General features: G+C 44.9%; 1 protein-coding gene and 1 non-coding gene across 10 annotated transcripts in view; both read left to right on the plus strand.

The window, feature by feature from the left end:
* SCHIP1 (schwannomin interacting protein 1) overlaps positions 1–23,020 on the plus strand; it is a 711,518-nt gene that overhangs the window by 578,904 nt on the left and 109,594 nt on the right. For 3 of the 9 annotated variants that reach the window (XM_025425391.3, XM_025425392.3, XM_025425394.3), the window contains one exon: positions 12,710–13,429. The exons of 2 other annotated variants lie outside the window; for them this stretch is intronic. In XM_025425391.3, the coding sequence (XP_025281176.3) occupies positions 12,710–13,429 (720 nt within the window). Of the gene's footprint in view, positions 1–10,846; positions 11,636–12,381; positions 12,543–12,709; positions 13,430–23,020 lie in introns of those variants that run through there. 4 more of the 9 variants (XM_025425395.3, XM_025425396.3, XM_049105869.1 and 1 more) reach the window with 4 other exon arrangements.
* Positions 5,461–5,567, plus strand: LOC112646022 (U6 spliceosomal RNA). Its single transcript, XR_003127432.1, has one exon. It is a non-coding gene; the product is annotated as a U6 spliceosomal RNA (small nuclear RNA).

Genomic DNA, 23,020 nt, shown 5'->3' on the forward strand with positions numbered 1-23,020 from the left:
GGGAGCCCAATGTGGGACTTGATCAGGGACTCCTGGATCACGCCCTGAGAGAGAGAGAGGCACAGACACAGACAGAGGGAGAAAGCAAGCTCCATGCAGGGAGCCCAATGTGGGACTGGATCAGGGACTCCAGGATCACACCCTGAGCTGAAGGCAGATGCACCGCTGAGCCACCCAGGCGTCCCAAGAAACTTATTTTTAGCCATATATTTTATATGTCAATTTGATTTATTCTGTTTTTCGTCTGGCATTTTTACTTTTAATGTTTACAAGTTTCATAACATAATTTTTATAGAATTTACTATATTTCATCAACTCTAATATACAATTGATATGTAAAACACATCATTATTTTATGTGCTTCTAAGAACAACAGAGATGTTGCTAATTATAACTGCAAGATGCCATTGATTCTAAGACACATCCCAATTTCAAAGGTGTTAAAATTATTTTTTAAAGTGTGCTTAAAACTTATAAAGTGCGATATATGTGCACTTCACTGTGTTTTACCCGATAATACTTATATTCCATTTATCATAGTGATGTAAAGTTTCTCTTTTGAATAAATTAAAAAATGAGTTGGTTTAATAGGAATAGAGGTAAATAAGAGTAGATGTAGAATATAGTGTGGCAAAATCCTTGGGGTGACAACCTAGTCATTGTGACTTGGCCTAACTGCCAAGACTCAGATATGCCTGTTGGCCCTATGCAGGAGGTCAGACCACCCCCACTGCCCTCCAGTTCTGTGTGCAATTCCTACCTAAGGGAGAGCCTCCTTCACCAAGCACGGAGGAGGGATTTGGGCAATTACGCTTATGCTCAGATAGAAGAATGTGGCAATAAGTCACTGAAGCCATTTTATGAGAGTGAAAATGAATTCCTAAGAAATAGACTCATTATAAGTATTGAAATAATCTAGACCTGCCTCTGTTTAAATAACAATGTACTGAGAGGTTTCTGTTTTGTTTTGTTTTTAACCAATTCTCCATGAAGTAAGGGGGAGAAAAGAGCATTTTTGCCTTTTTTGCTGAGTAACTTATTTACTAATAATGGCTAACTAAATGTGAAACAGTTTCTTTCTTTTTTTTTTTTTTTGAAACAGTTTCAATGATTATTAAACCAGAGAATGGTCTGCTTTGTTTTTCAGAATAAATATACCAGTTATAATTATGAATAACTTGAAGCAAATTGTATTTCATTGACAAAATACAGAAGTGGCTAATTTCCTACTTCCAAGATGGAAGTGAAGAGAGGATCATTTTAGACAGAGTTGGAGAAAACTGTTGACTTTCCACTGGAAAAATGCTATGCTTTTGCACATTAGCTCCCTGACTGTTGCTGTGGATCTGTGTTCATCATGCTTCCAGCTCCCACCCTGTACTAGATCTAGTCCTCAGAATGCTAGGCACTATATGAACATTTCCCCAAGAGCCATGCAAAACCCTTTGATTTACTTGGTGCTTATTCTTGAAGGTTATTGTGAATCATTAGCCAGAATGCAATAGAGCAGGAGGTCACAAGTCATACAGGCTCCACTGCTTGTACAGAGCCTGTTTTTGCAAACCTAATTTTGAAGGTTTTAATGTAGGTATAATTGAAAAGATAAATTGAACACATATGCATATCCTAATAAAGGTATTCTTCAGAGTCAGCAAATAGTCACATCATACAAAGCATCAATGAACCTATTATAGTATAATAAAAAGGAAAGGTCTTATAAAAGAAGATTATTTATAGGCTATTAGTTATTAGTATAATTTAAAAAATATAAGCAGTAACAATTAGCAGAATTGATAGTATTGGAGATGCAGCTGTTTCCACTCACTGGTACTAATAATATTAGCAATAATTCTATATAGTAATGTCAATTGAAAGCTAAACCTCTTCCAAGTTCTTTGTTTATCCTTATGGGTCCTTTTATCAGATCACTGATGCATAATTTTATAAAAAACCATTTCCTAACATTCATAAAAGTTACTGACATCATGCACTAAACTTTGAAATTTATTCATAGGTTGGAATAAAATGATAAGCGTCATGTGGTCTAGTACCCTTTCTCCAAGCAGATAGTGGTCTGAAAGTCAAATATATTTAGGAAGTAGATTCAAATATATTTAAGAAGTAGGTCAGATTCTCTAGAAGCAGAGCCTGAGAGAGGGATTTGGATGCAGGTGGTTTATTGAGAGATAAATCTATAAGGGAGTGAGAGAAGCAGGATAGGGAAGGAAGAAATGCCAGGCAGGATGTGGATCAGATGGGGATGCTTGGCTTGATGAAGGTGGATGGATAAATTGCACCGTAGAGGATAGCTGTGAGCCTTTGTAGCCAATATTCACAGCAACTGGGGTGGGGGGGTAGGTGTGGTGGCCAGGACTGGGGACCTGCCTAGAGTACCAAGAGCTCTAAGTACATTTGGTGATGGAGGGAGAGGGGGAAATGGAGAGAGGGGAATAAGGATGACCCTTGGGTTGGTGGCATAGTGAATAGATTCTTGAACGTAACAACAGCACACCTCATAATACCAACAATCTAAGATTGCAGAAGAAATACGAAAAGATTCTCATTTTACAAATAAATAAATTTGCCTTTAGCTTTGACTTCCTAGGTTAAAAAATATCAACTTCTTGGCATATTTGCATTGGGTCAATTTTCTACTAAAGATATATAAACTTTAAAAAAAGAGATTTTTTAGATCTTTTCCACATATTCTGCTTCACATTGAAAATGAACCCAAACTGGTTCTAGTACTCTAGTAACTGAAGATTCACCTGGCTACAGTCCCAATATCATGTCAGCTTTTAATGAAAAAGTATTATGCATTATTCTTGTGCATTCATCCTTAGTGCAGAGGTCAGTAAACTATGGGTTGTGGGCCAGAGCCAGCCTGCAACCTGTTCTTGTATGACCAAAGAGCTAAGAATGTTTAGATTTTTAAAGGGTTGCTTTAAAAAATGCTGTAGACTAAATGACCCACAAAGCCGAAAATATTTACTACTTAGCCCTTTACAGAAAAGTTTGCTGACCCCTGCATCAGTCCATTAAAACCCCAAAACTTTTTTTTCAGAAGTGTGTTGACCCCATCTACATTTTGTACTAAAATCTGACGTTCAGAAACTTCAAACTAGTAAGTGATTTACAGAACCAGAAAATTGTCTTATAAAAGGATTCGTCACAGAACTCATACAAATAAATTCTACTTCATCTGAACAATTTTTTTTTAAATATTTATTTATGTATTTTAGAGGGAGAAAGAGGGAGAGAGAGCACGCAGGGGGGTGAGCAGCAGGAGAGGGAGAAACACAAGTCGACTCCAAGCTGAGTGCGGTACACCCCCACCCGAAATTTGATCTCCGGACCCTGAGATCATGACCTGAGCCAAAACCAAGAGTTGGACGCTTAACTGAACAATTGTTTTTAATGGGATTCTTCAACAAATTCAGAACCATTCCTTTAAAGTAAAATAAATATGCATGATTTTTCTTTGTTTCATAAAAATATTACTACCCGTTTTGTGATTATTATAAAGAAACTGGAAAATCCAAGTAGATACAAAGGTAAAAAAAATCACCTGTAATATTACCATCTATTGTTAACCACTATTAACATGTGGCTACGTCTTTTCTAGGCATAAAACATTTAATTTTTCAAAATCTGGATGATGTTGTATATATGATAGTATATCCTCTTTTATTCATTTAATGTTTTAATTTTCAAAAGCATCTGATTTGACAGCATTTATTCCACAGAATGAGTATGTCACAATTTATTTAAACATCTCACCATTTTTTGACATTTAGGTTGAAGCTAATTTTTCACTATTGTAAATGCCACAATGAGCGTCTTTATGCATAAATCTAGATCCTCATCTCTGTGTCCTTAGGGTAGATTTTTTAAAGAGTAACTATTGTCTTCTTACCCCATTCTGTTCCTTATCTTTCTTACAAACTCATTCTTCTTCTAGCTCTATAAATGGCGATGGAGTTCCTCCAGGCTAGAAAGTTGGCCTTCTCGTCTCACTCTGTCTGCAGAAGGTGTCACCGATACCCAAGCTTTCAAATATACAATGTCCCATATTTACATCCCCAGCCCCAGATTTCTCTTCTAAGCTCCGGATGCACATATCTCCAGATATCTACTTGTCATCTATACTTGTATGTTTTATACCATCTCAAATAGACAATGTCTGAAAAGGATTCAATATCTTCCCTCTTTCTGCTCCCCACCAAACCTCCCTCCGTATTGCCCATTTCAGCAAAGAGACATCCACCTTTCACTCAGTTGCTTATGATACGAAGCTGGAAATCATCAGTGACATCACTCTGTCCCTCACCACCCCCACTATTCAGTCTTGTTAATTCTCTCATCTAAATATATCTCTAATATTTCTATTTTTCTCCATCTCTGCTACACCCACCTAAGCCACATTTATCTCCTCCCTGGACTACATATTTGCTTCCTAATTGGTCTCCCTGCATCCACTCTGGTCCCACTCTGTCCTTCTATCCCCTTTGTAATTTTCTGCCAAGAAGAACATTTCTAAAAATGTCAGTGTGCTTTTACAAGCCTTAAGTGGCTGTGAGGATGAAGATCTTAATGGCACAACCCCTTCTCTTGCCACTTTTCCCCTACTCTCTTGCTCCAACCTATTGCTTTCCTTGCAGATACTCGATGGAGGTAAGCTTCTTCCAGCCCCAAAAGCTTTATTTCAGGGGTTTGTTTCTTCAGCTTTGAACACCCTCCCTCTTCAGCTGACCAGACCTTTTGCTGATGCATCCCCCAACACGCATACTACCTACCTACGTGTTCTCTCAGCATCGTATGAGTCTACTTTTGGGGTACTTATGACAAATTGTGATTGAAATTGTTGTGTATCTTTTTTTCTCCCATAGTGCCTGTTTCTCCACTAGACTGATGTTTCCTTTTAGGCAAAATAGTGTTCTTCTCTTTTCACCACAATATAATCCAGTGCCTCTCATGTAGGAGTTGCTCAATAAATACTTGCTGTGTTATTAACAGGTTAGGAGGTATAAACTTTGGGAAGACATTTATCAAAGAGTATTATCAAATAATGTTCCAGAAAGTTTGTATATTATCATTCAGTGTTATTCAATGGTATTCCAGAAAGTTTGTGTCAACCAATTTATTAAGCTCACCAATAGTATATATGTCTGTTTCTTTGCACTCATTCTGACAATGACTATTAAAGTCTTAAATAACTTTAAAACAGGGTGCCTGGGTGGCTCAGTCAGTTAAGTGTCTGCCTTTGACTCAGGTCATGATCCAGGGTCCTGGGAGCGAGCCCCGCATCAGGCACCCTACTCAGGGGGGAGTCTGCTTCTCTCTCTCCCTTTGCCTGCCACTCCCCCTGTTTGTTCTCTCTCTCTCTCTCTCTCTGTCAAATAAATAAATTAAAAAATATTTTTATAGGCAGTATGTTACCTCATTATTATTGAACTTGCGGTGCTCGCTTCGGCAGCACATATACTAAAATTGGAACGATACAGAGAAGATTAGCATGGCCCCTGCGCAAGGATGACACGCAAATTATTGAACTTGCGTTTCTTTGATTACTAGTGAAGTTGAACATTTTTCACATTCTCCCTTACTTTGAGTGATCATATAATTTATCACGTAAAGTGGGACACTTTTGAGAGTGAAGAAATGTGCTGTTCATTATTATGGCAGGACGACAGGTATAAAGCAGGACCCTCCTACATAAGCCAAGATGGATGGTTTCCCTAACTCTTCCATTTTCATGCAGTCTTAGAACTCTGGGCATCTAGAGCCAAGAGCAGAGGTCCAAGTGGTGATTCAGGAATAAACTGAAGATAAAAATGCTTTTTGTTCTGAATTTTAATATGGACGCCTTTGTGCTGTGCTGTCCAGTGACTCAGTGACATATCCTGGGACTCCCTGCCACCCATACTGCCCACTTCACTCATTTACCTCACCTGCCTGACCCTAAAGACATCTGACAATTTCATGTAACTCTCCTTCCATAATAAGGCCGGTGGCCCGAGGAGCAGCAGGGACTGCCTTGCCCATAAATGTAGAGCTAAACAGAGGCAGAGCCAAGGCTCTTGGAAGAGTTCCCTCCTATTCCACCAAGCCGCCTCCTTCTGCACGTTCACATGCATTCCTCCTGCCTGCATGGCACTGACGGGTGCCAGCAGTTATTTTCTGATTTGATAACACTTCCAAAGTTATGTCGAAAAGTGACCAGAACAGAGTTTTACTTCCTAGAGCATCCTGTGAGGATGTTCCTCTTTGACAAACATAACACATCAAAGTACAAGGCACACAATTTCTGAGGCAGTTCATCTTGTACTGGGGTCATGGGCACATGGTCTCAGTGCCTGTCACTTGTAACGCTTCCCTGAGCTCACGCAACGGGTCTATGAACTTCCCTAGCTTTCCCTAAATGTCCTTTTATGTAATTTATGCCCTACAATGAAGCCCAAAAAATAAACTCAAGAGTTGCTTACAGACTTGCATTTTCAAGAATTGCTAGGAACTTAAGGGAAGTAGAATATGATGACAGAGAATCTCTGGAAAAAGAAAGACAAGAGTTTAAATAAGTTGAATTCTTGTCAGTGCCGTCCATCCAAAGTAAGACTTTATTAGGAAAAGAATAGCAGCCTTCCTCTTCCAATCTCATCAAAAAATTTCCTTCCAATGGGATTCCCAATAGAGCCTCTGTGTACTGTTGTGCAGATTGCCTGCTGCGCAACCCTAGGGGGCGCCATTTACATCGCCACGCGTGCAAAAGGTGCCAAATGGTTAACCTCCTGGCAGGCCCTGTAGTGCAGATCAGGAGGGGCCTCCTGGCACCAGACAGGGCACAATCTGTGTGGCCATATGTTGAAGTCCTGACTGGCACCTCTGTGCAACTTTTCCCTGATAAAGACAGACACTGTCCCATGCTGCAGTTAGAGTTGCCTTGTTCACCAATGCCTATTGACTTTTTAATCTTCATTTCATACATTCACCTAGTTTTTGTAAGCACTGTAGTATCTGTCAAGCCAAGTGTCCTGGTTTCAGGTTTAGAAAATAGGTCATTGGAGCTATCTTTTAAGGGCTGAGGTTGCCTAGATTTTGCCATTTCAATTTTATTGAGGGAAATGCAGGAAAGAAGTGCACTCTCATGGTTTTCTAGAGAGTCAAAACATTTAAGATGCTAATGTTTTTTTAAAGGGATGTTTTCCATTAAAATAGAGCTCTGTAAATGAAAGTAAGAAAAAAAATTACTTTAGGAGGATATAGGATCCATCTCCAAAATGTCTACATTTTAGAGCAACATTTAGAGACCAAAAGTTAAGATTGACCACTGGCTCTACAGAAATACAGGAGAAATACTATGCTTTCAGCCTGCCTAATGGAGATAGACCTTGGTTTCGAATTAGTGGAGGAACCAACTTGGTAGCTTCCAATGGGGAAGGTGATAAAACCATTGAGAGATATTCTTATACCATATTTCCCATAGCGTTTAGGATGAAATCCAAAGGGTCTTTAAGCTGGAAGAAGCCTTTTGGTTCATTCACTTAATCATTCATTCAATTAATTCTTACTGTTTGCTTAACACTGCGATCGTGCCATCTAGCCCCTTCATGAGGAAACTGAGGTCACAAAGTTGGTTAGAAACAGGGCTGGAAACTAAGCCCAGATGTTCTATATCCAGGACACTTGGCCTCACAGTGCTGTTAAATTCAGGTGATGAAATGGGAGAGCATCTGTGTACTGCATGTGACTTGCATGTAATTCATGTAATAAAGATGAAATACAAACCTCTTTGCCAGCTATTTCTTTATTACTCTAAATGCCACAACTTAGAGAAGGTGCAGCGTTAGGGGCAATCATTTCTGAATTAGTCTGGAAATTTTGCAGATAAACCTTTTCTTTCCTCTATCTGCTATCTGCACTCCTTCGGATTTAAATATTTTTTTTTAATTTCTTTTTAATTTATTTATGATAGTCACACACAGAGAGAGAGAGAGAGAGAGAGAGAGAGGCAGAGACAGGCAGAGGGAGAAGCAGGCTCCACGCACCGGGAGCCCGACGTGGGACTCGATCCCGGGTCTCCAGGATCGCGCCCTGGGCCAAAGGCAGGCGCCAAACCGCTGTGCCACCCAGGGATCCCCGGATTTAAATATTTTAGCCATGTCTTTTCACACGTGTTGCCCTGATAGATTAGAAACCTATAAATAGCCCTGACCTCTGAGAAACACGCCCTCATCCCTACCTTTTGAGTATTATTCCAGTTTTCTATTCATGACAAAAATGAAAATCCCAATCTCACGATAACTGCCTTCTTAAAGGGTCTGTTTTGAGGGGAGGATACTTAAAAGCATGGAATTCATAACGAGGTGGAATTTCATTTTCTGAAGTGTCCGTTCTCTGCCTTTACACAATTAAGTCTCCCAACTCGCTGAATATTGCTGAACTTGTTGATGGTTGAACAGGTGGGGCAATGTGAGCACTGGAGAGCGAGCAGCTGCTCTTGCCAGCTGCCTTCTTCTCCGCCTAGACAGAAGTACTGCCCAAAGAGCCTCTGCAGGGCAGCAGACTGAGAACTCCTTTGAAGTTGCTGGAAGGAGACCCTTTCTGGCATTTTGCTTGGTAAATGTATCCATATGCACACAGACCAAAGGGCACGGAGCTTTTCACTGAGTGACTTAGAGCCAGGATTCTGAAGCCAAGCTACCTGTGTCCAAGCCCTGGCTAGGCCACCCCACTTTCCCTTTTTTTGACATTAGGCAACTTACTTGAGCTCACTATCTTCAGCATCCATACCTATAAATGGAGATACTAGTTTCTCCCTGAGAGTTTTCGGGAATTCAATGACTTAAATGTTATTATTAATAATTCCAGGAACAACCTATCGATGAAGCTTCTATTCCATTCCAGTTACCACGAACAAAAAAATTTCTATTTTGGAGCTTAGAGTCTTTTTTTCATAGCAGGAGCCCTGATCCCTCTAAGGGTTATAGAATCAATGGTGATGGGTGGGCAGATTTTGTTTTTAGTGAATCAGAATAGGATTTTACAAAAGAAGGGTTTGATGAAACTTTTAAATATTTTTAGATGTATGTGTGGCCTGGGTCTTGACATAAAATGGTTTTCTTGAGTCTAGTAGAGAAGATAAGCAATTAAACAGCAACCTCAATAAAGTGTGTGTGGTGAGTGCAGCAAGTGTCTCAGGAGCATGGGAAAGTTACCTGATCCCTTTTGTGGGTACAGAGAATCAGGATGCCTTCCTGGAGAAAGTAACATGTAAGCCTAGACTTAAAGGATAACTAGAAATTTGCCAAAAGAAGTTGGGGGAGGCTGGGCAGGAAGCAGTTCCTTTAAGGGCAATGAGGAGCTAAGGGGGTTTTGATGAAATGACGAGAGCCTTGTTCAGATTTGCCTTTCAGAAAGGCACTCTGGCTGCACGCACACAGTGGGCACAGGTCGTAGGAAGCCCATTTAGAAATTTCCGGACATAGTGATCTAGACTGGGGGAGGGGGGCAGTGAGTATTCTAGAGGGACAGGATTTGGTGATTAACGGCAGACGGTGCTGGTCTGTGATGACACCCACTTGACTCACATTTCTGATGTCTAATGTGCAAAGACTGCAGGCGACAAATCTAAATCTGTATGCCCCAAGCTTCTAACTGGGAGAAACGGTCCTCTAAACAGGAAGACAGGACCTTTCAATCACTTTCCAAATCATCTCTCCATCCTGCTGGACATATCCGTAGACTGTCGCCGGCCTAGGAATTGGCAGGGCTTCCTGTTCCAAAATGGGACAGTTCTTGGCAGGAGATGGAAAGCTGGAAACAGAATGGAAACTGGGCTAGCCAAGGCACCTTGCACGAAGAGAAAAGAAAAAAGGAAACCTGGTACTTTCCCATCTGATCCAGAATATCTGGTCAGAAAATAATTTAAAAGGACAGATAATTCAAAGAGGTTTCTATTTGGCTTTGAAATGCCATGCATTTTTGGCAGTGGATTTACCTTGCCAAATGTTTTTCTAAGGCCTTATTTTGCATTCCCTGAACATGGACCATCTGGGCAGCAGGGAGATGAGTCGGAGCCCAAGAGGGAGTCTGGGTGGGTGGGTGAGGAGGTCGTAATGTTTAAAAATTGGGGCCAAGACCACAACGCTTCTTCATCACCTCAGCTAATCAATACTTCCCTGTCTACCTGTGTCCTGCCACAGCGCAGGGAGCCCTTCCTGACCTAAACCTTGCCAAATCACACGGTGACTTGAGAAGCAGCTAGCTAGTTCGCAGCACACAATGTTTCCTATCCACATCTCCGAACACTCTCAGGGCCACCTCCATCCCACATGGGGGCAGCCAGCTGACCCAGTGCTTCACAGCAACCTCAAAATCAAACCATATTTGGAGCCCAAGCAGGCTGTTTACAGATGTTACCATAAAAGACATTTTAAGTTACAATCAGTCCTGTTTTTACAGAAGAGCTGTAAAGGGGCTAGAACAGAGGCCCCTTTTCCTGTATTCATAAGACCGCTGCTTCCAGACAAGTTAAAAGATTAGTTTATCTTCCCTGGTTCAGGCCTACGGAGCACAGGAAAGAGTCACACTTCACTGAAATCACTTAAACAAAGGGTCTCTGCACCAAGTCCCAATTAGGACCTAGAAGAAATGTCAGGGTGGCAGCCACTCCCTACTGAAGAATTTCTAGCATTCCCCTGTTCCTCAATCTGGAGGGTGCAAAGCCCCGGGTAGTGGCCTGGTCCAGGCTTGAATTCACTGGGAATAATTGGAAACAGTACAAATCTGGAAGTTCAGGGAAACTGGTTTTCCCCAATCTGTTGTAAAATTAAGTGCTGGGCTTTTTTTTTTTTCTTTTTTGAAACTTTTCAGCTTTATTGAGGTATAACTGACATATAAAATTATAAATATTTAAAGTGTATGCCATGGTTATTTGATACAAATAGAGTGGAGAGGACCCTCCCCATCTAGTTAACACACCCATCACCTTATATTTTTCTGCCAGTATGTGAGACTATTGAAGTTCAAAGTACTGTTTTTCATAAACACCAGAGAAGAGGGCAGTTCTTAGCTTCCCAGTTCTTACAAGTCTGAACTGGTGGGTCGGTTCACTGGAAATTCTTAATCCTGAAAAGGTGTTCGATGACCCATCCACGTTTTTCAAGTGTTGCTATCTTTCACTTCGCGGAACCTGTTCCCAATTAGATGAGCTGCCAAACTCGGGGAACCAGTGTGTATTCGGAAAGAGCCAGCATATGTTTCTCTGACTCGGTTTCCAGAAAAATTTGAAGGCGCAGAGCCAGTGCACGTGCCAGGAGGAGCAGGTCGCCTGATACCCACCTCTTCCCCTCCTTTACGGTCTCCTTGGTCGGAGGTGGCCGAAGGCGGCTCTAGAGGTTCGCCTGCACCTTTGGCACAGATTCTCCTCCCCAATTCCAGGTATCGGGCCCACCCTACGCTTGACCCCTCCGTTCCCCAGACACACTGGCCTCTGAGGTCATCCTCAGCGTGCGGCCCGGAGGGGGAAGGAAGCGTGAGCTAAAGCAACAGGTTCCGCCCACAGCCTGAACTTGCCAGGGGAGCCGGCGAGGCGACTGGAGCTGGGCGGTGGAGGGAGAGGAAGTGGCCGAGGAAGGTGGAGGGGAAATGATGGTGCATGACCACTGAGCACGCGTCGCTTCGGGCTCCCACACGGGCTATGTCTGCGCGCGCGGGGCGGGGGGATGGGGGGGGCTCGCCGGATCGCTCGGGGACTTCCGCGTGGGCTAGGATGCGCCGCGCCCGGGGCTTTGGGGTACCGCGAGGCTTAGGCAGGATAACGCGCCCCGAAAGGAGGGCTGGAGACGCGCCCGGAAAATATTAGTGCATCTGGGGTTGGAATCCAGCAGCCTCCCCAGGGGGCCGCCCCGGCGAAGTGGCCGAGTCTGCATCCCCGGAGCCCCGCGCCCGCTTCCCCCGGTCTCTTCCCGGCCCTCCCGCCCCAGCCCGCCCCAGCCCGCCCCAGCCCGCCGCCGCGAAAACCGGGCGAGCGGCCTCCGCCGCGCCCCGCAGCCTCTGGGCATGCTCCGTGGCGGGACCCGCTCCGCCGCCGCGAGGGCGCGTCCTCCCTGCGCCCGGCGCCCCGGCCCCGCACCCCTCGGCGGAGACGAGCGCCCCCACCCGAGCCTCCCGGCGAGCCGAGGAGGGGACGGGCCGGCCCGGGGCGGGGGCGGGGCGGGGCGCGACCTCGGGGCTGCCTGCGGGTCCTTAGAAAGTGCAGCCCGGCTCGCGAGCGGACCCCGGCGGGGCGGGGCGGGGCGGGGCGGGGCGGGCTCGGCGCCCCGAGCGAGGTGCCGATTCAGGGGCCGCCCACCCTCCGCTCGGTCCCGCCCCCGGGGAATTATAATTCTCTGCCAAAGTGTGTGGTTCCCGGAGAATCCTCGGGGCGGGGTGCCGGGGCGCCCGGCGCAAAATGGTTACAACAAAGTCCACGCGCGCCCCGGGGCGCCTCTGGAGGAAAGTGTCCGCGCCCGTGGCTGGGCACCCCCTTTGCTAATCGGAGGGTTAGTCACGGGGAGGAAGTGTGGGGGGTGGGCTAAGGGGGGCCTCCGGCCCGAGCCTCGGGGGCGCACCTCCGGCCGGGCGGGCGCGGGGCTCCGGGTCGGGGGCTCGCGGGGGGCGGCCGGAGCAGGCTCGGCCCGGCGGCTCACTCTCTGCCTCCCCCCCCCAGGATTACCGAGAGGATGGGATGGATCTAGGCAGTGACGCCGGCAGCAGCAGCAGCAGCAGCAGCCGCGCCAGTTCGCAGTCCAACTCCACCAAAGTGACCCCTTGCTCCGAGTGCAAATCCTCGTCGTCGCCGGGGGGCAGCCTGGACTTGGTGTCTGCCCTGGAGGACTATGAGGAGCCCTTCCCGGTCTACCAGAAGAAGGTGATTGATGAGTGGGCGCCGGAGGAGGACGGGGAGGAGGAGGAAGAGGAGGACGAGCGCCACGAGCGGGGGTGCCGGGATGCCCGCCGTCCGGCCCGGGAGCCGGGGGGCGTGAGCGCCAGGACCCGCGGCGGCGGCGGCGGCGGCGGCGGCGGCGGCGGCAAGGGCGCCACCACCGTCATGCCGCCTCCCGTGCCCAACGGCAACCTGCACCACCCGCACGACCCCCAGGACCTCAGGCACAATGGCAACGTGGTGGTGGTGGCCGGCCGGCCCGGCGGCTCCCGGGGCCCCCGCCGCGCCGTGCAGAAGCCGCAGCCCGCGCGGGGCCGACGTGGAGGCCGGGGCCCGGCAGCTGGGGTCCTCGCGGTTCCGCCCGCGGACGGCGGGACGTGCGTCCCCGAGGAGCCCCCGGTGCCCCCGATGGACTGGGAGGCGCTGGAGAAGCATCTGGCCGGACTGCAGTTCCGGGAGCAGGAGGTGCGCAACCAGGGCCAGGCGAGGACCAACTCCACCTCCGTAAGTTGGCCGGGGCGCGTGCCCACGCGCGCACACTCGCGAACGCCCCCCGCCGCGCCCGCGCGCCCGGCCCGCAGGGGGGGCCCGGCCGGCTCCCCGGGGTACGCTGGCTCGGTCCGCGCGCTCTGGGTTCGCCGGCGGGGCGGGGCGGGGCGGGGCGGGGCGGGGCGGGGCGGCCGGGGGCGGGGCAGCCGGGGGCCGCGGAAAGTCGGGTTAGGGGAGCCGGCGACTCATTTGAATGGAATTACTTGTGGAGACGAGGTTGTGAGTCACTTGCCTGAAAATAAATCCGGGGAGATCTTGGCACCGGAGCCGGGCCCTGCGGGTGATATTTCAAGTCGTTAATAGTTGTGGCTGCGTCGGCCGTGGCGGGGGTCCCTTCGTTACCGCCAGCGTCTCGCCGGTACGTGGGCTGGCCCCGTGCACGCTCCCGGCCGCCGGCCCGACCTCGGAATGGCAGCGGGGTCGGGGACCTTTCGCCCCCCTCCGCGGAGGCTCCCGAATTCGAGCGGGTGACGGCCCCCCTCTAAGACTGGGGCGGGGGGGAGCCTATTGTGGACCTGGGGGATGGGGTGATTGACCTGCCCGGAGGAGGGAGCGGTTGTGGCCTCTGTGGCCTGCACCTCGCGGTGAATCCTTCCTTGCTTTGCTGAGGAGCCCCCGGCAGTTCCTGGTCAGAGGCCACTGCCTCGGTTCAGGAGATCCAGAGAGGGAGGGGTGCAGAAGTGGAGGGGAGAGAGGGAGAGGAGGAGGACTGCATCTATAATAAGCAGCTCTGGCAGGTTTGCACTTGTCTCAACATCTCTCCTGCCCCCGAGACGAGAGCAGATAAACGACTTAAAAGAAAAACGTCAGGCATGGAGCTCTGCTGTTTATCACTGCTTTGAGATAAAGCAGCAGTTGTAATTTGAAATGGTTAATGATGTCCCTAAATGGGGCTGAAGGGCACGCAGTCGCACCGAGCTGCTTTCCGTGTGTGGCAGCGGTGCGGCAGTGCGGGAGAATGCTGGCTTGCAGGTGTAATTTTTTGGCTCCAGGGCCCTGGGGCTACTGGAAATTGGGTGCATGCACTTGTGACTTCAGGGGTGAGGACAGTAACCGTGATGCACGGAGAAGTTGGCACGGTTTCAATCAGACAGAGCTCTTGGCTGACAGAGCCCACTGGTTAGTGTCCCTTGAGAAACTACCTATTAAATTAACACATTCATTTTAATCCCAGCTGTTTACCAAGTGCACTAGCAGATGTGGAATCTTTCCATTACAACCAATCCTCTCTCTCATACTTTGCAATGGAAAACACCCCACACTTAGTGCTTGGGAAAAATACCTGATTAAGCTCCCTGGACTTAAACAGTGACTTGAAGATAAACACATTTCGTTTACCATTGCATGACATTTTTACGTTCCAGGAGAATAATTGGTGTACGTGCCAAGTTAGGATTTGACGATGACAACGAGCTCCATTATTTAAAAGTTATTAAACAAAATGTTATGGAGCACCTGTTTGCTATGTGCTAAATGCAAGGTCTGATCCTCCGTGCTGCAGTTACACATGTGCCCATGTGAGACTTGAATTTTGGTGTGGGAAGATAGGGATGCGGGCTGACTCCCCTCTAGGAACTTAAAATTTAGTGAATTACTTAACAGCATCCCTTCCCTCTCCTCCCCCCACCCCCCAATACCAGACACGCCCACAGCCTTGTTATTGTGAGGACTTTGTGAATCTTGCCTTCTCTGGCAATCTTTGAAACCAAAGGTGTCTCCTCACCTATTGAACAATTTACATATTTGGGTCCCCCTCCCTCCACCCCAGTGCCCCTGAAAATACCCCCTCTGGGCATTTCCTCCACAAGTTACACAGAGAAGTTTGGAACCCATTTCTTTAAAGCAAATATGAATACAGAAAAAAAAAGGGGGGAAGGGAAGAGCTTTTGAGGGTGTTTAATCAATTTTACCATTTTTTGCTTGTTAATAACAAAATTACTAGCCAGTGTCAGTTTAGAATAGTGATTTTCATACTGTAAGTTATTGATGAAATCACCTTAGCATTTAAAAAAAGAATGAAATAAAATAGAATATACCACTATCTATTGCAGGTAGTTACCGTAAGTTTGGTTTTAAAAACTTTTGGTTTTATGTAATGCTGGGTCGTGATGTAAAACTTATTTCGCACTATGGGTTGTTGTCATAAAATTTTAAAAACACTGATTTCAATCCTCTTTACTCCTGCCTGGAATAAGTGGGAGAATTTATACCTATGAGGACAGAAACTTGAGAATAACAAAGCAGTCATCTAGAAGAGAAAGCCTATCTAGAAGAAGTTGTTCAAATCAAGTATTTTTGCTCCTCCTTAAAAAGTTGTGTATATAAATGGAATTAATACAGACTACTGGGAGGAACGGTATAAAGTGAAAAAGAGGAGTGTTTTCTCCATTACCTTTGAAGAGAACCAAGTAACCTTTTCCCACCTGAGGGAAAACCCCCAGTAGGGTTGCCTGTATTGGAATCTAGTGGCTGGTTCCTTCCATCATTGCAGATGACTCATCCCAAAGTAAAGTAAAGCACTCTGGCGTATTTTCTAGTGCTTATCACTACCTGACATTCTCTTGTTTGGTTCCCCTTCATTTTTGATTTCTCTAGAATCAAATTGTAGTGTAAGTCTTGCCTGGCTTTTAATTGCTGTAACCTAGTGCCTGTGATAATGCCTGGGATGCAGTAAGTCCTCAAATAATGAATGAATGAATGAATGAATCAATCAATCATCAATCAATCAGACAATGGTCTATTAGGCACACATGCCCCAGACCTAAGCCAACCCCCTCATATAGCAGTTGAGAAAACTGAGGCCCATTGAAGTTAAGTCACTGGGCCTAAGGGCCCACTAAGTAACCTATGAAAGGCTTTCTTCTTACACCAAGACTAGGGGGTTTTTGTTTGTTTGTTTTTTCTCATTTTAAGGCTAAAAACAATTTGAAGTTAAAGGGAAGGAAAGGTTTCCTAATGACAAGTCCCCCCTTCCATAGTGTATATTAAGAACCTAAGTAATTAAGAAATAATCAAATCCCATTAAATATGAATCTCTTCTCACATATATGGTTTTAGTTTTGGTCTGTTTCGTTGGAATAGGCAGCAGCAAGACCTCAAAGTGAAGGACGAGATCCCAAAAATGTGTTGACCAAAAAAAAAAAGAAAGAAAAAAGAAAAAAAATGTGTTGACCATCAGTCATTCCTAATCTAGGCAAAATTTAGAGGCAAATTTAAGAACACACAACATCTAGGTGGGATTTAAACCCTAGGGCTGACCTTTTCTTTGTGAAAGGGTTAAAGCAGCTAATTTCTCCCTTGGTGTCAACCAGGGATGATGGGCTTGGATCCTGCCAGGAACTTTCTTTGGGGTCAGAGCTCTAAGGTGCCAGAGGGAGTCCTGAAGGAAACATTTTGGTGACCTTACATCCTGCTACCCCTCTAGACACGCTTGCCTCTAGTGGCCCAACCTCCTCCTTGATGGAACAACCCCCACCTCTATGTCAGAGCCTTGAGGGCAGCAAAGTTTCCTTTTCCACTGCCTTATCCCCAGTAGCTCCCTCCTGCTTGGCACAAATGCCTCACACACAGAGGGAGGGAGCCATTCAACCCAACAGCCAGAACTACTCCCAGAAGTGCCCGCTCCAGTTGGCCAGCCCCTGCTCATCTAGTACCTGCCTGTTTCTCACAGTACTGCCCTGGGCCTGCATCACCCACCCATCAAGGGCCACACACAGTTAAGGAGTAAAGAAAGATACTGGAGACTGGTGCCTTTGATATGAAATCTAGAACTAGTGTGGCAAGTCCTACTCCCTGATATTCATATTCACCCCAAATTCTCATTTCCCTGCCTACTGTGTTTGGTAAACAGGGCAATCCTAGGGAAAGCCAGCTTCTCTCTTCTCATTGCAAGCCTGAGCAGTCTGCTTTCTCTTTTTGCCTGCCTCTTCTGGATCTTACTTTGTCTTGGGATCACTCTTTTGCCTATTCAAGGGTTCCCCTCCACTTGGCCCAGTGGGGTGGGAGTGCCCATTGCCTCAAGGTACTCCTCTTGAGTACCTTTTTTTTTATAATTCTTTTTTTTTAAGACTTTATTTATTCATGGGAGACACACAGAGAGAGGCAGAGACACAGGCAGAGGGAGAAGCAGGATCCCTAAGGGGAGCCTGATGCGGAACTCGATCCCAGGACCCTGGGATCACAACCTGAGCCAAAGACAGATGCTCAACCACTGAGCCACCCAGGTGCCCAAGGTGCTCCTCTTCCTAACTGGACTATAATTCCACCTCTTCTTCTCAATGATCCTTCTGTGAGGTTTTTCACTTCTTAGGGTTTGAGTCCTCCACATTGAGCCTATTTCATCTATGGGAACTCACCCTCTATTTTCACCCTCTTTTCTCACTTTGGATTCTTTAAAAAAAAAAAAAAAAAAAAACTATATAGGTTGAATTGACAATCCACTGCACACATCTGAAGTATGCAATCTATGGGCTTTGATACATGTGTACACTTGTGAAACCATCCCCAAAATTAGATCATGAACGTATTTCTCACCCCAAAAAGTATCCGTGTGCCCCTTTGCCATCTCTCCATCCTGTCCCTTGGCAACCACTGATCTTATTTCTATCATTGTAGGTTAGCTTGCTTTTTCTAAAATGAATGTAAGTAGAATCATATAATATGTACTCAGTTTTTGTCTAGCTTCTTTCACTCAGCCTGTAATTATTTTGTGATTCATCTATGTTGTTTTGTATGTCAATAGCTCATTACTTTCTGTTGCTAGGTAGTGTTTCATTTTATGGATATACCCTATTTACCTATTGATGGACATTTGAGTTGTTTCTAGTTTCCATGACTCATGAAAGTGCTGGAATTAATTCATAGCAACATATTCTTTCTTTTCTCTTGGGTAAATACCTAGGAGTAGAAGGGTTGGATCATATGGTAGGCAACTGTAGAAGTTGCCTGTTTTCCAAAGAAGCTGCACCATTTTATGCTTCTGTCACCGTGATTATTCATGTGCTCCCTGTAACCTTGGCTTCCTGTCCCACTGGTTGCTCTGTTCCATCTGTGTCCTTGGGGACTTGCAGAGCATCTCTCTTCGGGTGACTGGGGTGATTGCTTCCCTCTCTCTTGAAACAGTGATAGTACCAGGATCACATCTTGCACCCAATCGGAGTCATTATGCCCACTGTTCAAAAATACCCATTTTTGAATTAGAGAAGAGTTCTAGTTGTAGACCCAACACATTTTAATTATGGTTTTATTATTTTTAGTGCCTGTGACAGGTGTATTTCCTCTTTTAATGAGAAGATAAGAATAATTTTAATTGGTGTGTTAATTGAAAGCAAATTCTCCTGAGGTTTTTTTCCTAAGTACTTGAAAATAATTTGTCTTTTTATTTGTTTTTGCTATTAACTAGTAGCAAACTTCAAATAGCCTATATTTTTTCCTAGAATGGTAGTAATTACAGGTTCTTTTCAGTGTATTATTCTGTGAGAATTCCAGCCGCGGTCCTCCTTTCCCATCAGTGACACCACTGACGTAGCTTGAATGGCTGAGTAGCTTGTTTCTGTAGTTATTTGGGCTATGTTTAAATTATATGAATTCCCATTTTTATAGACTGAGTTAAGAGGTCTTTATTACTCCTACAAAATATTGTAAAATTTGTAAGTTTAATAAATCATGTGTTATGGCAGCCTGGGGCACAGCAGTGAAAATATTCTGTGTGGTGTATAACTATCTCTTATTCCTGTTAGAGGACACTACATGATATTGTTAAATCTTTTTTTTTTTTAATCATAATCAGAAACTACCAGGACTAAATGTACCCTGTGCTTCAACCTTTTACCTTGAAATGTTTAGTGTCATCTTTGCCTGTTTTTCTGATTTATGTTGATATTTGTTTAAGAGCTGCAAAGGCTGCTCTATCCATTAGTGTGTACTCAAGACTTTAAAGAAATATATGGTTGGCTTAAAAACAAATTAGATTGCAAGTGACCTACATGTTCCAGGGCTCTGTGTGTATTTAAACTACCATCACATGGCCCGTCCTATAGTAGAACAGCCCTTTTTGATAGTGTCATGGTTGGACTAAAGGACATCTTTGCCTACCAATTGGTCTGCACATAGTGGTCCTTTAAAACATCCTAAGGAAAACTTTTAGAGTGCATATCTGAGAAACAGTTGTAGACATTCTCATCACACATTCACTGAACTCTATGAACATCTCACCACTGACACCCTGTCACCTTCCTTCTTTTTCCGGCTCTGCCACACTTCCAACTCCAGATCCTTTGCCTGGCATTCCTCATTCACTCAGAAAGACCTGGCATGAGCCCTTTGCTTTGTAGCAGGTCTAGATGCTTCTGTCCACCAAATGCCCAACACTTGCTTCTCCAAGGCGCATTCTGACTCAGGGCCTCACCTCTTTGGGACACTGTATCTGATCAGCTCGCCTTTCTGAACTTTTTATTCCACTTGTGTACCACTTCTGCATACTTAAGTTTTGAAAAAAGGCTTTCTAGTTTAAAGTATTTTCATCTTATCACATTCCATCCTCGTGACACCTAAAACTTGAACAAGGCAGTAATTATTTTCATTTTAAAGATGATAATACTGAGGCCCAGGAAGATTCAGGGGATTTACCTGAAGTCCCAAACCTGACAAAACTCAGACCAGACCTGTCAATTCTGACTCTGCTTCAGTGACACTATCTTATATTCTCAATTATCTGTTCATGAGTGTGTCTCTTATCTACCCAAGTGCTAGTAATATTAATTCCAGGTCCTTTCTTAAAAACTTATCTAAACTCTATGACATTACATTTGCATTTAAAAAGAGAAATTTGTTTTTACTCCCAGACCTTTGCCCCTGAAGATATGAATGGTCTTTGTTTTCTTACTTTCGAAATTCAGCCCCAGGTATTTTAACAAAAAGGGCCTTTGCAAATGATTTTCTTAACCACTTTTTGCTCCTTGAGCTGGACCAGATGATGCTTTATAATGTCAGTAACTAGGGGATTATTTTGCATACAATTGTATGTAGAAATTCAAGTGTCAATTATGAAACTGAACATTTTTAATAGAAAAGTAATAGAATTTTAAAGGCAGAAAGGATCTAAGAGGTCATCTCATCCAGCCCTTACCATTTTCAAGGGCAGAAATAGGTCTATGGAGATTAAACACCTTTACCCAACTTTACCCAATGTCCTCAACCCAGGCCTCCCCAAGTCTGGAAGTAGATTCTACTTTTTAGAACTTGATCAGAAGTTTTCATTTTATTGTTTGTTTCTCTTTTTCCTTTGTTAAACCAACATTTTCAGGCAATTATAAAATTGCTTTCTTCCATTCAGACTTCGGCTCATCACTGTGTATATTTCCACCAACAGAACAGTGCTCTCCATGAGCCAATGATATTTTCTATCAGTGCTCCTTTTCCTTTCTGTGCAGCCTCCTTGCCATCACTGGCCACACGGTTCTTCTCTCTTATGGGCCCAGATGATGGCTGGCACTTGAGAACTTCGCAAGGAGCATCCTGAGTTCTAGAAGACGGAGAGGGGAGCAGTGGGAGAGTTCAGGCTCACCCTTGAGCAGGTCACTTCCACAGACAAAGTCCTCCCGTTGACTGTCAGGCCATGAGGTGGAGCCAGGGTTCAAGAAAAATAAGGGAGAAAAGATATCTGTGCAGCGCACCCACAAGTGAAAGTACAATTTTAAGTGAGTAATTGATTGCAAGCCTCCCAAAGGGGAAAATAACAACCAAGAAAAAACTAGAGAGAAGAGAATTTGTGGTGTTCAATAGCAGCCCATGAAATAGTCTCCATTAGGACATCAGGTTTTGTCAGAATGTGGGTGAGAACAAGGAATAGAAAAGTAGACCTCAGGAAAAGGAGATGTGTTTGGGTTTTTGTTTTGTTTTGTTTTTTTGTTCAAGATTTTTTATTCATTTGAGAGAGTGAGAGCATAGCAGGGGGAAGGGTCAAGGGGAGAGGGAGAAGCAGACTCTCCACTAAGTGGGGAGCCTGATGCTGGGCTCGATCCCAGGGCCCTGGGATCATGACCTGAGCCGAAAGCAGATGCTCAACCCACTGAGCCATCCAGGTGCCCCTGTGTTTGGGTTTTTATGATCCCCAAGTGATATTTCTTAGTTTCTCACTTAAATGTGTAGAACTGAGACATCGCTAATTCTTCTTGTCAGGTCCATGACATTTGTAATAACCATTCTCCTTCACTTAGCCAAGCCTCATCAAATCTGTAAGAGCCTGCACTGTTTCAGATGCTCTTGGTTTATTCCTTTGCTTTGTTTTGTTTTTGGCTACTACTTCCTTTTGTGATGTTATTTTCCTTTGGTGAAAAGGAAAATATTCAAAAGTATTCTACTTTGGTGGTATTTTCTCCAGAAAGTTAATGTAATTTAAAGGATGATGGCTTAGGCCATGAAATACTCAGGTTACAGGAATGAACTCAGCCAGTGTTTGTTCAGCTCCAGGTTGATGGGTTTTTTTTTTTAAAGTACTTGTAAAATATTTTTAGTTGCCTGTAACTGATGTGAAGTTGTATTAAAGTAGAGCTTACTGGAAGCAAAAGAGGTACCAGTTTTTTTCTGTCTAGTTTTATATATCAGATTTCCTAACAATTGCCACTTGTATCTGTACATTCTGATACCCTTGAATCTCCACCCAAATATTTTATACTAATTTGTAATTGAATGACCTTTTTTTGGTATATCCATCATCAGCAATATCATATTCATCTTTTTTCTTCTTTTATTTCCTTCCATTTTTCAAAGTTACTCCTTGGCATTTATGCTTCTTGAAAGTGGTTGTGGATCTTTCTTCCTTGGGATATTAGCATAGTATATATATATTTTTAAAAAGCTTCAGTTTTTATGGGTTACAAGAAGCCATGCATTAGTCAGCAGCTAATTTCTGCAAGTTTATCAATTCAAGAGGGTTTTATTGCCCATGTCCTCGTAGAGATGATTGATCTTTCAAAATTCTTTCTTATAGAAATGAATGTCCGAGTTGTTTGTAGAGTTGGGTTTTTGTTTGTTTGTTTTTTACAAAAAGCATCTAGTAAGAAAATGTGAGGCTGGTGTTTAGGGTGCTTGAAAAAGGACAGAGGACAGAGTGCAGGCTCTGTGGCCTCACAGCTAGGCCTCCAGGTGGCAGATTGCCTGCCAGGACTTCCTTGAGCTCCCTGGAGCTGATGTGTTTCCCTCTCAGCGATGCACACCCATTGCTGCCTCCTCTAGGATCCCCCCGCTGTGATCCTCAGCCTGCGGTCTGTTTCTTCTTTCATGTGTGTGCGGGTCCCTTGTCTTTAGAGAACCAACTCAAAGTCTGTATGAAAGTGGCTTCTCCTCTGATGACCAGGGCCCCTGGACAGTTAACCTCATGGATCACCTGGTGATGAGGAGATTAGGCCAGGTACCCCCCCCCAACCCAGGCCTGCTAGCAGTGGCTGAGGTCCCCTCAGTCACAAATGGGTCATAGGCATGTTCAGAACAAAACAACAGGTAAGTTGTGGCAACTACTAAACTAACGTAATTTGATTCTGCTTCCTT

The sequence above is a fragment of the Canis lupus genome, chromosome 34 (genome assembly GCF_003254725.2).
Source record: "Canis lupus dingo isolate Sandy chromosome 34, ASM325472v2, whole genome shotgun sequence".
NCBI classification, from domain to species: Eukaryota; Metazoa; Chordata; class Mammalia; order Carnivora; family Canidae; genus Canis; species Canis lupus.